The 16,091-nt window shown below is 38.4% G+C and overlaps 2 protein-coding genes across 7 annotated transcripts in view; one reads left to right on the forward strand and one right to left on the reverse strand.

The window, feature by feature from the left end:
* The window catches only part of ELP4 (elongator acetyltransferase complex subunit 4), a 150,451-nt gene extending 142,993 nt beyond the window's left edge, over positions 1-7,458 (reverse strand). For 2 of the 3 annotated variants that reach the window (XM_075755285.1, XM_075755286.1), the window contains exons 1-2: positions 7,262-7,458; positions 1,422-1,457 (exon numbers count right to left, since the gene is read on the reverse strand). In XM_075755285.1, coding sequence (XP_075611400.1) covers positions 1,422-1,457; positions 7,262-7,433 — 208 coding nt within the window. In that variant the 5' untranslated portion in view covers positions 7,434-7,458. Of the gene's footprint in view, positions 1-1,421; positions 1,458-1,601; positions 1,663-7,261 lie in introns of those variants that run through there. The other variant, XM_075755287.1, reaches the window with a different exon arrangement.
* The window catches only part of IMMP1L (inner mitochondrial membrane peptidase subunit 1), a 37,655-nt gene continuing 28,587 nt past the window's right edge, over positions 7,024-16,091 (forward strand). The window contains exons 1-2 of one of the 4 annotated variants that reach the window (XM_075755288.1): positions 7,593-7,611; positions 14,084-14,196. The gene's annotated coding sequence lies outside the window, so the exon portion shown is untranslated. Of the gene's footprint in view, positions 7,172-7,549; positions 7,612-13,900; positions 14,197-16,091 lie in introns of those variants that run through there. The other 3 variants (XM_075755292.1, XM_075755290.1, XM_075755289.1) reach the window with 3 other exon arrangements.

Here is a 16,091-nt window from a genome sequence, read left to right on the forward strand (position 1 = left end):
AAACAATACATTAATTGTTAAGGCTTTAATGCAGGATTTTTGGCACTTAATATGTAGGCATTCAGACATTGCACGTTGTATCTCAAATAGCTTTGCAGTATGATATATGTTATCATCACTCCTACAAATAAGGAAATTGAGGTACTTTACCTCTTATTAAGTGGGAGAAAACAATCACACAACTTTCTAGATTTCAACCGTTCAGAGAAATTGCTGCGACTGGAAAACTAAGAGCTAGATCTGTTGTCCCTAGGTTCCTAGTTCTCTGTTCCAGCAACTTAGTATAACAACCTAAATACTACATTTTGATACCATTAAAGATGTGAACACAGATTACAGCTGCAGATGCTTTCCACACAACTACAGATGCTTCTCTAATAACCTTTCATTTTCTCCCTGTAATACCAGTTCTTTTTGCTAGGAAAGTAACAAGCTTGAAAGTTTCTCATAAAAACCATTAATCTGATAAACATTTAAAATAGAAAAAAAAAATTAATCGTATTTCTATCACCATTTGGCCCTTACATAATTTTGAAGTAGTTTTGTATCCTTAAAAGCCCAAGATGAACGAACTGATGTGACAAATCAGATGGTATCTCCTTCAATTTCTCTTCTATAATAACAATCATCTTTACTTACATGCTGAAACCGTAAGCACTTACAAGACTAACTTGTAAGAAGTTAATGAGTCTTCCCTCACAATTGTGGTCTTGGCTACTATGCTTAAACTAAGGGGCCTGGGAAATGTTTCTTGCCTCTAAGTCCAGTACGTACCCTGGAAATATGAAGACAAGATGTATGTGTACAATATCCTCTTCCCCTTTGCTACATTTTAAGTAGAAAGGAAAGTTGGGCATCTCAGCTGCAATGGAGACATGGTACCAGACAGTTTCAATGCAGCCTGCAAAGGGAATTCTGTTGTAACCTATTTAATCATCTCAGTGTGCCTCATACACATCCTGACAGAAAGCAGGTTTCCATCAGCTTTCTCTTAGTTGATTCTGACAATCGAAAGATTAAAAGCCTCAGAAAGCCAAAGTAAAAGTAAAACCAAAACCACCTTTGTGATGATAAACAGTCTGAATCTCACAGGAAATCAAATAGTTTCGAAAATCTTAAATAATTTGAAAAATTTCCTAAAAAGTCCTGAAATTTACTAAACACCCTGCTTTCAAACAGAATTCTGAGCCTTCTTGGAGGCTCAACCTATCTAAAAGTAAGGTTTTGATCCACCTCCAATAATTCTTGAAATAGTTAATAGTCCACTCTGAAGGCTATCCAAAGTGAAGGGGGCTGAAAGTTATACGTTCTTAAAGTCTGCGTGCAAAAAACAATAAGCGGACAGGTTATTTGATAAATACATTAAAATGAGCAAAATACGTCAGAATATCCCTTTAAGTAGCTATATATTCTATACTAACCAATAAGAAGAAGGGTTCCAACAGCTACGCCTCCACCTGGAAACAAAACAAAATGAAGAATAAAGTAAGACTACATTTTAATACTATGTTAGAGAACAATTAAATTTTCTTAGTTTATAAGTCAAAGAAAGGTGATAACGGGGAATTTAAAAATATAAAAGTGAACAACATTTTAATTACCTTTGCAATACTTCCTACAATTCTCTATTATGAAATAATTATACATTACATGTAATTATATAGTACACATTACAATTACTTTCACAATATACTGTACTATCATCATTGTGGTAAAAAGATCCTGCAGAGCTCTACGCAACTATGCTCAAGTATTACAATAATGATGTATGGTCTGAGCCAGTGAATTTTTACTTGGATGACTCAAGTGAGTAAACATTCTCCAAATTAAATTTGTATTAATCACTACCGAGTGATATTCCTTTGTACCAAGAACCATGTATGTAAAGTGACCTACTAAGAGGCTAGCAAATTCCCACCCAAGTCAACGAAGCAAAATCCTGTCTCCATTTTTTTTTTATCTTGTTACTGAAACAGACATGACAATAAAGACAGGTAGGATTTCGGCCAAGGAAACCTGGACTGACAGATCATAAACATCATAACACACATCTGAAAAAAACAAAAAAACTATTGAAGTCTTTTATAGTATGTCTTGGACATAAAAACAACTCTATGAATGCAGTTGATTGATTGAAATATTTGTTCAAAAATAAAAATACATTTTGACAGGTTTATACATGGCCACTATTATTTTTCTTTCTTTTTGCTTAAACAATTACAATTGATGCTTATGTTCCAATCATAGATGACTGAATGAATTACAGACAGAATAGAATACTCCCAATATGTTTTGATATATAGATTCTTATATCATTGATCTCAACAGTGTGGAGGACCATGAAAAAATAATCTATGAACTCCCATCCTGACTGCTTTACTTTATTCTTGAAGAGACAGCAAGCATAATTATGTAACAGTGGTTTAAATAGTTGTCCCAAGTTGGAATTTTTACAAAGATGGTGAAAGAATTAATATTTGATTTCAGGTGAAGAGTAAACTGGTTTATAATCTGAATTCCAAAACTGAAAATAGTGGAATAACTTGAAATCAGACTACAAACAGTTTGTTGAACAATCTTATATGACTGTGACAGGAAGGCTGAGAATTCCTGGAAGTAGTCAGACGGCCATGTGTAGCTAGCCAGTTTGGCATGAAGGAAACTGGAGTACGTCTTCTGCAATTACATACTGCTTTAAAAGCAAGTTAGGAGCAAACTGAGTCACATCAGCACAATATACAAACCTCTTGATAAAAGAAGTCAAATCTGGACAGCATAGATGGACTCTAGTGAACAGCATAATTCAGTCTATCAATTTAAGAGCTTATTAAACTTCATTTGAAATCAATTCCAATTCCTTTAGCTCTGCTGGTGGGACTATAAATTTCTGTAGCACCTGTAATGTTGACCTATACCCAGAAGGAAGAGAAAAAGTAAAGTTCTCTCCCATAGGCTAATATTGTTGCATAATAACACCTGAATTAAAACCACATCAGAATCACTTTGTCATCATGTCATGATGTACCACAATTTGAGCAGTACATCACAATGCAAATGTTTAGTCAGCTGCTAATTTCATAGTTGCAGTTCAACACATCACAGATTTTTTTATGCTATGTTCCTGAGTCAAGATGTACAAATGCCTCAATATTTACAGCAAGCTTATCAAGTAATCAAGTATTTCCTAGATATTCAGAAAACCCCGAATATAAGTACTGCTTATCGGACAGTTAGAGTCACTCATGAAATCCACATGTTCTAATCCACCAATTTTTGTTAAATTTTATTTGTTTGGGAGATAAATGCAAACGAACCCAAAAGATGTAGTACAGTGGAAAGGAGAAAAAAAGACCAAAATGGGAAATCATATGGTTGATACAAAGCATGCTTCCAATATTCACTGTGTTCAATTGTTCAGGGAGATAGAACACACGGGTTACTAAATACAGTTGTTTAAACTAGCACAAGTTATATACAGCACATAGAAAAAAGTAGCTCAAAATTAGGAGATTTTACCAAATCATAGCATGACACAGAAAAGATGATCAAAACAGCCATAAGTAATGTATTACCTCATGGCAATAAGGACTTAAAATCTTGGTCATAAAAAGCTCACTTGTAGCCACCACAGTAGTATCTCTCCTGCTTTTAAATTGCTTGCACAAGACAGAATTTGTTTGTCAAACAGTGTGGCAGCCCAGTCAAAATTCTCGCAAGCTATATTTTCAGATCATCAATTGTACTGTCTCTTTCTACAAGCTAGAGTTGTAACATATGTGCGCATACCCTGGTTGCTAAAGGAAAACTCAGGTCAAAGGACTGGCTTTACATTATCAGATGTAGTAGACAGTTTGAACAAGTGTATTCTATTAGATGGAATGTAAAACTATTGCAGTTACCATGGTTACATATTCATATTACAATGAGCAACAATAATAGTAAATTAAGCAAAAAACAGACAGGAAAAAGTAGCATGAATGCTGATAGAATCAAAAGGAAGAGTAAAATCTTCAAGTTTCCTAAGAAAACTGCTGTGAACTTGTAATTCTTTCTAATTTTACTGTTTTAATTTTTCTGTGCCAGTATCTAAGGCAGTAGTACATGTAAACAACTAAGCAAGACTTGCAACTTTCTGCATTGCTACTTACAGCAATGAGATTTAAGATCTTATGGACAGAAACACAACAAACTTTCAAAGTTGAGAACTGTTCCTATTGTTTTCAAAGTGTATCTGTGAGCTTTTCTCAAGCAGCTTGAAACAAAACATTCAATACCAAGTACGTGATGGTTACATTATGCAAGAGTTACAGCTCATTACAGATAGCTGCTTCAGCACAAATCAGGCATATATGGTCTATAAACCTTGAAAGTAAACTTGAATATAAAGCCTGGAGATGTAAAAAGAGTGCCTGAATGGTAACAAGGCATTTGAAAGCCAGCACGTATCTACCATCTGCTTTTGAAAGGAAATGCATTTATTAGAATTACTACTATCAACAATAATGTAACAAATCAGCCAGTAGCTGTAGGGTAAAAGAAACTCCTCCATGTATCCTCTGCCTTCTCCTCTCTTCAAAAGTTTCTAACTAGACCTCTGTCTGATAATACCAGGCTTGCCCTTACTCACACTTATTCATAAGCTGTAACTTCATGCCTGGCAAATAATACTGTATCTGGGTTGCAGCTTCTGGACAAGGCAAACTTAAATCCAAGCCTAAAGTGAGACATCTAGAAGACTGCCTGGTGACTGTTAAAACATATGTCTATGTCATGGTACGAAATTAAATTGAAGTAATTGTCATGGTATGAAATGAAATATTTTGTACAGTCAATTATTTAATTGCTAGTGGGCAAGATGAAAGAAAAAAGTAACAGCATTCTTTAAGAAACACATAAACAGCATTCTGCAAGACATTTCTGAAGGATTTCCACACACACACTCAAAAAGGACAGAAAGGAGATCAAGTACAAAACTTCGAGTCACCAGCATAGTGAGTTGCATCAACAGAAGCTCAAGTCAGTTGGTCAAGGGATGTGACTACTCTTTACTCGGCACTCCTTAGATCACATCTGGAATAAAACATCCAGTTTTGGGCCCCTCAGTACAAGAAGTAAAGATAACTTAAAGGAGTCCAGCAGACGAGTGGCTGAAGGAACTGGGCTTATTTAACCTGGAGAAGAGAAGAAGACCTAATAGCAACCTGCCGGTACCTAAGAGAAGCTACTGAGAAGTCAGTTGAGTTCTTTGCTGAGGTGCACAGTGGGAGGGCAAGAAACAACAGGCATAAATTGAAACAGGAAAAGTTCCAAATGGATATAAGGAAAAAGAAAATTCCCTACCAAGGTAATTAAGTGATGGACCGGGTTGTCCAGAGAGGCCGTGAAATCTCTGCCATTGCAGATTTTCAAGCCTCAACTGGACAAAGCCCTGAGCAACCAACTCGGAATTGAGTGCTGAGCCTGCTTTAAGGTTGATGAATCCCTGAGGTCCCTCCCCAGCCTCCAAAATCAATTATTCTGTACAGGTCCACCTAGCTGGGTGGTCTGTCTCCAACAAGGCCTAATACCTGGTATCAATGGAAATTTTATTACAGTATGCATGTTTGGCATGAGTCTTTCCTGGCCTGCCCACTCAGTCTTCAGAAATCAGTGATTTAAGGCTAGGAGGTTACCAAAGATTTAACACAGGAATAGAGAGTTTTCCAGTTTTTCAGAGATGCCACAACCCAAAAAATATCTTAAAAGTATTTTCAAAAGTTGCTATCCCTAGGGTTGAAGAACTTTCCTGATGTAAAACTTGTTAAGGTCAGGAAATTATCGAATATTTAAAAGACAAGGACAAGGTACTTCAGAAGGGATCCCAGGTTTACTGGAAGAAGTGTCCTCAACTTCCATAACAAACCACTAATTATGTTAGCAAGTGCCTGGACATTTAGCAGACTGCTACTAATGGGAGCTGTCTACATCTTCTGACCCATGCTGTGCAAAATGCGCGGTTTATAAAAGGAAATATGAAGAAGAACTGGAATATTCAATTCAAACATCTTATATTTATGCAATTAAAGGGTTTCACAAATTACACTCACTTAATGAAACACGTCTTTCAAGGAGGAAGAGCTTTCTCCACAAGGATGGTAATCCCTGATCACAGTGCAGGTGTTCCCTACCAAACAGACACATGCGCACCATACAGAAGTCTGATTCTCCTTAAGATACATAGGCTGCAAAAACTTCTCTATAAAATGGTTAAAACTTTTCTATTTCTCATTACTCATATAGAATATCCTTAGAAAAAAAAAGTGGTATATTCCTATATTGCACGTACTCCTCCAAGGATGAATGAATAAAGCTAAAGTCAAGCCTTCCTCACCTAGTAGTCCCATCCATGTACACTGAAGATGTACTCCAACTGGATCAGTAGTTAGTAAAAGGATAATGCAGCCCTCATGCATACAGATAAAACATGGTGTTTATACCCGCGAAATGAATTAGTTCCCAATCCAAGCAAACGGTGCTAGTTCATGCCACAGACTGTAACATAGCAATGGTCACAACAGATCAGCCCAAGAAACTATCTGGCATCTTGACAATGACAGTAGGCAAAAGCAGATTCACAGACAACAACAGCATCAAGCTAATGTAACTTATCTAAATGGGACGTTTACAATGACGTAGCAGTGGCGACCAAGACAGAAAAGACACACTGAAAATTCCGTCTTACTGTCAAACGCACCCTAAAAATTGCCATACTGAAGAACCAGAACTACCCTACATTCGACTACGAGTTAATTCAGCAAACATGTTTTACAAAACCGAAAACTTCAGACCCCTTACTGTGGCAGTCTGAAATGCAACAGGGACGTGATACCAAGTAAATTTAGAGAGTAGCTTTCCACTCTCGACAGGTTGCTTAAACCGATTGAACCGAACGGCAAATGGCAAGCTTCTCCTCCGCGAGCGGGCTGCAAAGCGGGCGCACCTGCCTGCCCCGCCCCGCCTCCCTCCTCCTCACACGGGGCCGGGGGGGCTGAAGGCGGGAAACGGATCGGGCTCTGCCCCTTCCTTCCCTCCCTCCCTCCCTCCCTCCCCCCCCCCCCCCAATCCTCCCCCCAGTCCCGGGAACTGTGGGGAGGAAGGAAGAGCCCGCGGGAGTAGCTGCGGGTTATGGAAGGTAAACGACAGGCAGGGCCCGGCAAAGGAGAGGGCCGCCGGGCGGGGGGAGGGGGCAGCAGCCGGGTCCCAGGTCCCGCTCCCCACCAACCTAGCACACAGTCCAGGGAGGGGAGCCCGCTGGAGAGCAGCAGCTGCCCGTGGCGAACGGAAGGCCGAGTGCCCGCGACAGCGGCCAGGCGGCTGCCGGCCGCGGCTTTTCGCTGGAAGCTGGTAACCCCGCGGCCCCGCGCCGCCCCGCCAGCCGCCGGGGCCGCCGCCATCTCGGCTGCCTGTCGGTTGACAGAAGCAAAGGGACGCCGGGAAGAATCAAACCCTTTCCTCTCCACCAATAGGAGAGGGGCTTGGGGAACGCGCTATCCAATGGGAGACCGCGTTGTTTCCACGTCCCGGGCTAAAGGGGCGGGGAAAGGGCTGGGGCTCCCGGTAGCGAGCAGGCAGGTGAGTGTGGCGGGGCCGGGCCGGAGGGCACGGGGTGCGGGTGCGGCTTCGGCGGGGATCCCGGAGCCCCCGCCGGGGCTGAGGGGGGCCGGTAGCCGTGTCTTGTCCCGCCTTGGCGCGGGGCCGGCGTGAGGAGGCAGCGGTAGTGCGGTGCCGGTGACTCGGCCTCGCCGTGCGTGCCGTGGAGGGGGAAAGCCCGCTTTCTTCTCCCGGGGGGTTGGGGTGCCCGAGGTGTCAGTAAGGCTGGGAGCAGAGCGGGCCCTGAAGGCAGGGGCTCGCCTGGCCTGTGCACCCCTGAGTTCCCTCGTCAGTCTCTGTGCCGCGCTGCCGGCATCATCCTCTTCAAAAAAAGCTTTTTTTGTGTGCGAGCCTGGGCGTGAATAGGAAAGAGAAAGTATTCCCCCCCCCCCCCCCCACGGTATTTAAATAACTGTACGTAGGACAGATATTACTATAAGTATGCTTGGAGTCCCCCTCCTGTTGTAAATAGCCGTGGATCTGTAATAAATATGTCATTTAAGACCTCTCACTTGGAACAAGATGTTGTGTCAATGTGATGGCTCTGGACCATGGCATAAGCCAAGAGCTATAGCAGAAAAAGTTACTTTAAATGAGAAATGTAATTTGTGCTTTGTTAGCATTTATTGCTGAATCAGTTGTTAATACCGTAAAAGTTATTTTTTGTGTTTTGGAAGATTAGTATGTCCTTTATTCTTTATTAGCAATTTATAGATAGTAGCCTGCAGCCTTGTACATGGCAGCAACCAACCACCCTATATTTCCTTTTCTGTTCTTGTTTTCTATATCTATGTTACAAATAAATTAAAATGCTTTTTATCTTAATGAAAACTTTTTGTATGCTTGCTTTGTAAACTAATGCTTTATAGTACTCTCAATTTAAGAGGAATCCCTATGAACATATAAGAGAGTCGCTGTCACAAGTATTTGTTTTTATTGGTGTTTCAGATGCATCAAAAGCTTCTTGAAGATATTTGCACATAGCAGGATGTACTAACAAGACCAATGTTATACTTCCCCACTCCGCATCTTTCATTTCAGTGAATGATTTTTGTTATAAACTACAGTTTTTCAACACCTGTGGTTGTTGAGCTGTGGTTGTTGAGTCTGTCCCATTTTTAATTGAGGAAAAAATAATACTTGTAATAAATATGAACAGCAAGAAAGAGCAACAATATGTTAACAATCCTGAACCTCAAAGTTTTTCCTTCATATCAAAATGCTTAGGAGCATGAAGTTCCAGTATTAAATCTTCCTAGCTGGTAAAGTTGCGTTCATTTTCCTGCTGGCCGAGCTTCTTTACATGTTAAGGAGTGGACAGTTTAAGATCTTTATCATGAGTATCAAGAGGTTGTCTTAATGCCAAACTGTGAAACATTGAATCATAACTACTTAATTTCAAATGCAGATTATTGTCCAGTGGAAGTTAGAAGTATTTGTCTTTAGAGGAAAAATAATAATCAAAGGACACATTTAAAAACATGGCAAGAAATATAGCTATTAAATGTCATTTCTGTAGGATCTGACTAATGATTTGTGAATAACCCCAATAGGAAATACTGTAACAAAGTAAAAGCATAAAGCATAATTCAAGTATTAGTGTCAGTGGGATCCTATTGTGTCAATTCTGCATAATTGAGTGAGGAGGCTGAAACTTACAGAGAGTTCTCCATGTCTAAAACATCACATCAGATCTTTCATTTCTTACTGTACTGTCATTCCAGAGTTCAGATACTGAAATATTTCAGACATGAGTGCTTGCACACGTGTGTAACGCTATTAAAAATTGCAGTATATATGTAGAGAAATTTTTATAGAGTGCTTGTCACCCAAAGAAGGTATCTTTGATAAGTTACCACTTACCTGTCAGAAAAAGAATCAAATGATATCCTATGTGTACTTTGTCTCTGATTTTTTTTTTTCCCCTTCCCACCCCTAAGCAGTATACTTCCTTTCATTAATTCAATGAGACAAAGTATTTCCTTGCTTGTTTTTTAAATAAAACATACTAATATAGGCTGTGTTAACTTTACAGAGTAAGTGTAAATATACATCCAGGGCTGAGCCCTCTCTTTTGGTTGTCCATTTCTCATTGGTATTTCTCTGATAGGTAGCTTTTGTACTTTTTCCCCACCTTCCATTTCATCTCATTTTCTTCAAAGGCAATTAAAACTAGAGGCTTTTTTCTTTTTCTTTCCTTTTTTTTTCTCTTTCACTTTGAGCCTAGGTTCTGAAAGCATTTTGCAATTGAGAATACTTGTGCTGTGGTCCTACCATTTTTGGAATTTCTTGCATGAAGTGCAAGTTTACTGGAAATATCAACATCTCCTGAGCTGATCTAATCGGTCAGCTTTGCAAAAAGAGGAAGTTTCATTTCCTTTTCCTCGTCTGCTTCCAGGCCAAAAACCGTGGTGCTCATCAGATCCTTTCTGGAGCTGATTCAGCTCACTAATCTGACTTCTTGGAACTATCTATCCACTTTCTCAATAGTTTAATTTTGTGTTATATTGCTGAGTTGATTCAGTGAGGAAAAAGGTATATACACAGGGTAGGGAGGAGGCAATTCAACCTTCCCACTTGTTGCTGACTGTGAACTGCTAATTTACCTCACCTTGTGAACCTTGCAGCTATTTCAGAATTATACATATTTTTTAAAAAAAGTGGTATTTTTGTTATAAATGTTGTGAATTCAAATCCTTTAAAATATAGATAAACTGTCTCTTACAATATAACTTACAACAGGAGAGACTGTTTCCAATATTACAAAAAAACCTGGAGAAGTAGAACTAGTTTTTCAGTATAAGAACTGAACTTTTAAAAAGTATTGCAGTAGTTCTGTTCATGATGTTCACTTTCGTCTGTCACATTTTAAGATGATGGGTACAGTTAAAGTCCTACTGATTTTGGAAGCAGGTGGAAATAAGCTCTTTTTTTGAGGAATTAATTTTAAAAAATTGCAGCTATTTAATACAATAAAGCTTTACAAGTGAATAGGTACTTGTGAAAACATCACTTACAACGTCTGACTTTTGTCTGAAATGAAATGCAGGTAGAGAAGAAGGTGCTTGTATGCAATTTTCTTTATTTTTAAGTCAATGGTGTTTCATTTTCAGGGATAATAATAGCTTTTTCACTCTCTTTGGGTGATACTAAAAGTTTGCTTATGGTCACCTGTCCACTTTCCAAAAGATGAATTTCCAGCTGTTGTAAAAGATCCCATTAGCGGCTGACAGATGAGAAAGCAAGATTGCAGGAATTCTAACTCTAGATATTACTATATAAAAACCCCCTCATCCTGAAATACACATTAGTAGGTAGATAAGTCCTATTAGTCCTGCTCTAGGGATGGAACTGAAATGCAGAGAAACTACAGAACATGGAGATACTGCTAGTGATCAGGAAATGTCTTAGCAAGTTATTTCTTGTCAGCTGAACTATGGCAACTGACTGTGGTTGTACTCAGCTCGTTGTAAAATGGAGAAGTTTAAACTTTTGTGTCTAGATTGGGATGCCTTAAACTGTAGAATAATCAACTATTTCCTGCAGCTCGCATATTATCATGTAGACCTGATCAAACGTTTATGTCAATTTTAACTGCAAATCCTAACTCCAGTATAAAGAAATCAAGCTCTCCATTTTCCATTTCTTGTAAACTCACTGATCCAATTCGACTACTTGCCTATGCCAAATGCAGATTGTAACATGGATTAAGAGGATTTTCTGTGAGAATTCCCTAAGGAAAAAATGGAGGGAATACAATGGGTGAGCGAGAGAGCAATCAAAACATTTGAGAAAAGGTATGCTTGGAATTTGATCCGCAAGTATGTATGTCATTTCAAAGGCTGTAACCTCTGGATTTGGTGAAAATCCTAGTGTCCCCAAAATAGCAACGCTTCTTAAAGTATGCTTTACATATTTTGTGCTTGATAAGAGGAAACACACCTGCTGTGGCTGTCGTTGCCTCTCCTCTTTTTACCGCATGCAGCCTCCATGGCTTGCAGATAGAAACTCATAGGACCTTCAGTTAATGCAAGCCGAGGCTGTATTGTTTGAGCAGCGTTTCTCAACAAGATGATATTTTTGATGTGCATGTTTTGTTTTCCTTTCCTTGATTGCAAATAAATGTTTTTGCTGTGATTTAATTGTGCCTTGTAAGAATCAGTGTATGCTCTTGTCCTTCTGTGGCAATGAGCAAAATGCTATCCATTTTGGAATAAAACGCATCAGTGCATTTTGTTTCAAAGCTGTATGACAGCCTGATCAGTTTTCAGTAATATTTTTCTGTTGGGTTTATGTATGGGAGGGAGAGCTAGAAAACTGCATCCTAGTGGCAGTTCTAATTTATAATCTTAGTGTTTGCTGTTACATCGCCAAGCTGCTTCCCTCCTCAGTTCTGGAATGTGATGGTATTAGACTGTACTGATTAAAGTTTTATAGTCACCAAATCAGATTAGCTATTGAGTCACCTGACTAGGTAGGGCTCGCAGTCATGTGATCCAGTGCCCTGCTGAGCTCCTGCTGGGAGCTGAAACAAGGTAGTTTGCTTTTGAGATGTTCTTAAGTATCTAACAGCATGGGTCATGGATTATGGCTGCAAAGAAGATGGCTTCATTTTCCTGATCTTTGAACTAGCTAGAATGGGATAAGTTTGAAAGTGCAGGATCTTCAGGCCATGAGCCAACAACTGGAAAGAATGTTTAATCCTGGAAGTTCTGACACCAAAAGACTTGGGGTTTGTTTCAGTATGAAAAAGCTTAAAGCCTACTTATCCAATCAGTCCGTGGAAAACGCGAGGATTAGTGGGAGGGTTTAAGACATACCAGTTGTATGATATTATATAAAACATGATGTGATTTTCTTCAGAAAGCCTCTAGGTGTTACCTAAACGCATCCCTGTGCGCATACTGAACAACAGCGATAAAATTTTGAACCTGTGTCAAATTTAAACAGCTCTTTTAAAATAGAAGCAAATAAATTAGGAGACATGAGTTAGTGGTATGTGCTGAAGACAGTGGTTTAATAAATCATAAAAAAAATGTTTCTGTAATTTCAGATTATAAAAATGTACAGCATGGTATTACTGAAACTTGCAGAACAGTAATATTGAAAATGAGTTGCAAGTTGAATGTACTGTCTTAATGTCATACAGATTGGTGGTGTATTTCATAGGCATTATTTTCCTTTTGTTTATCATAAAAAGAGGAATTATCTTTTTTAAAAAAATCATATTAATTTAAAAATACTTGTAAGATAAGACTAAAAGCGATGGGAAAAACCTCAAACAACTCAACAACTAGAAAAGGACTATTATTTGTATTATGGCTTTTGATATTCTGTAACATTTTCCATACTGGGTTGCCTGTCCCTATAAAGCTTACTTCAGGATTAAAAACTAGAAATTAAGACAGATTGAATCTGGCCTTTTCAGATGCTTAACATCCAGAAATCTATTTCATATTGAATACAAATGGCTGCCCTCAGAGAATAAAATAGTTTGTCACTTCAGCGTATCAATGGAAGAAGTGAAGAGTAAACTTTGTGTTTCAACTGGAAAAACATAATTTAAATGCTTTGATATTTTGAGTCTTTGTTTTTTGTCTTCCAATTGTATCTGATTCCAATATTTAATTAAATAGGCATTTCTAAAGCCAGGTAAATAATGTAGGTAATTATGACTTATGGAAAGGAAAGGTTTAATAACTGTTGTGTTTCTTAAAGTCATTTATATTAGTGCAGTTTATGCAAAAGTACAAAATAACTTATATTGTATATGCTTTTAGAGCCTAAGAGTCATTGCATATCTGTAAAAAATATATGTATCATTGAAATTAATTTATAGCTGCTATAGCATTTTTTCCTGATATGCTGGTATTAACAAAGGTTAAAAATTGGCACATTTTGGATTTCAAAAAAGTTATGTTTTCTGCTCAGTTGTTAGCGCTTTTAGCCTTCAAAGGCATTATTCCAAATAACCAATTCCAAATGTTATTTGTATTACAAATCTACTGGAATACAGGCAATGTTTGCTCCTCACCTACATTCTGGGATTTTATAGAAGGTGCTCTTTTTTGGGGGGGGGGGATTTAGCTTGTTTGTCCATCATCTCTGCAAAATTGTGAGACCTGAAACCTGTGAAATGCTTTGGCAAAGCACTTGAGGCCTGCCCATGGCCAGAAAAGATTTAACTGATCATAGATCAGAGGTGATTGTAGCTCACCTCTGCTTACTGAAATATTTTTAAGGAGTTTTCATAACAGAGTATTTTTTTCCCCTCTCTTCTAATGTTAGTTAAAAACAAACAGTAATGTTTCAACAACAAGTATTTCTGCAGTAGTTTCTGAATTTAAAATCAAACAAAATCTGAGTGATAAGTCTTCTAGTTGCACAGCCCCACCTGCCTGACCTCCCCTCTTATATAAAGAAATGTTATTGTTAACTATTCTTATGCTTACAGGTAACTTCTGACTACTGTGCTGAAGTGTAGGATCTGTATTGCTAACACTGTTTTTCGGCTTAGCTTTCAACAACTGGCTCTGACAGCTGTTGAAGTAATGACAGGCACGCTAGGTGAGATTCAGAAAGTTCCTGCTCTGGGATAGAATGATGAACTGACAGTTAATTGAAAATAAATCTTAAAACTTCGATGATAGCAAAGATGGGAAACTTTGCCAATGGGCTTACATGTAAAGATGTAACTTCTTGGTGAGTCCTACAAACATGCAATCTCACCTTTCCAGTGTACCGGCCACTGATGCATTCTGATTGTTGTGACTTCTGTGCCCATTCTGTCTTACATTTATGAACTACTCAATCTTTGCATGTCTGATAAGCCATGTTCTGGCTTTCCCACATAGTTATGTTGGCCAGTGGCTTCACAAAAGTGTACAACCCTCAGGTTCCGCTGAGGACAAGACACTGCAGAGTTGTAGGAACATTCAGATGTATTTGATGGATTTCCATCTAGTTGCACAGTATCATCCCCATCCATAGAGTGGAGGATGAACCAAGATGTGCTGCTGTAAATAATTCTATAGAGCTGTGTAACTATACCTTTTCTGAGCACAGAGACGGAAGTCTTGCTTGCTTTTCAAAAGACGTGACTGTTGTACTCACTTTAAAAATAAAAAGCCCGATCCACCGCTGGCTACTTAAGAAATCTTTTATTGTTCTAAATTTGGAATAATACCGTGATGGAACAAAAAGCAGAAAACACTGAATATCTGGCTTTTTTGTAGCCAAACTGTATTTTAGCAAACTTTCAGTATTATTCATCTCAATGGATTCAGCTTCTTCCATCTTCTATACTGAGCCTGCCTGTTCCATGTCAAAACTTCTGTATTTGCTGAAATCCCATTTCAGGAGCAGGTATCTGGGAGTAGGGCTACCTAAGCAAGCTAGCTGCCTTCTGCTTCTCTGAGAATCACAAAGGTGATACCATCTGCTCAAGCCAAGTTATCTGCTCAGTAATGTACTGAAGTTTGTGTTGACTTGAGTTAGCTTTTGCTAGCTTATATATTAGAGCTGTGATGGTAGCTGGAAAAGTTTGTTTTATTGTTGAAACCTTTTTATTATATGAATTTCATAAGAATATGAAAAAAGCTTTGCCTATAGAAATATAAATATATTGTAAGAAGGTGCTTGGGTTCCATGCCTGCTACCTTTGTTTTTCCACCCCAAGTACTATTTTGCATGAGGTTACATGCATAAGAGGAATAAAAATAAATTAATATTTAAAGTTGTAGAAACTGAAACATATTGAGGGAAACTGAAGATCATCAAGGTCATAGAAATAATAATACTGTAACTGGTAACTGCAGAATAACTCACAATACCATATGGTAAATGGGAGAGACTTAAGGTTGTAGTTGTGAGGGTAAATGTGAGCTTCACTAATTATTTTAGGGTCATATCTTATTTCTGTGTGAAAATAATGTATATGTGTTATTTCGTTGCAATGGAGGACTCCTCCTGGAGGAAGTAATTTATCGGAATTTTTAGTCTTAAGACTTATATGTACTTGATTCTAAATCTCTTCAGTTTCCATATTTTCATTATTTCTGTGAATTAGAGCTGTCTCTGTGTCCCTAGCAAAGGAAGAAAGGTAACTGAGCTTCCTTTAAATAAGTTTTTATGTTTCTACGAAAGCTGTTGCACACTCTTGGAGCTGCATGTTTCCACCATTTCTCTTTATCAACTGTGCTTCCATAAGTCCAAGAACTGTGAAGCAGCATTTGATCTTGATGTTCTCATGCTATTGCCAAGCCGCAATGATATTTTTTCATAGAATTTTTAACATTTCTGGCATAAAAGAGCTAAACTTCACAAACATTAAATTGTAGGAAGACCACCAGTCTTCTCAGCGTGTACACGATATTTGCGAAAGGACCTGTATGACCAGTCATTGTCTTTCCTTTTAGAAAGGCAGTGCATTATGAAAGAAAGGGCAAGCCAAATTAGTACAC

Source organism: Balearica regulorum, chromosome 5 (genome assembly GCF_011004875.1).
Source record: "Balearica regulorum gibbericeps isolate bBalReg1 chromosome 5, bBalReg1.pri, whole genome shotgun sequence".
In the NCBI taxonomy this organism is placed as follows: domain Eukaryota; kingdom Metazoa; phylum Chordata; class Aves; order Gruiformes; family Gruidae; genus Balearica; species Balearica regulorum.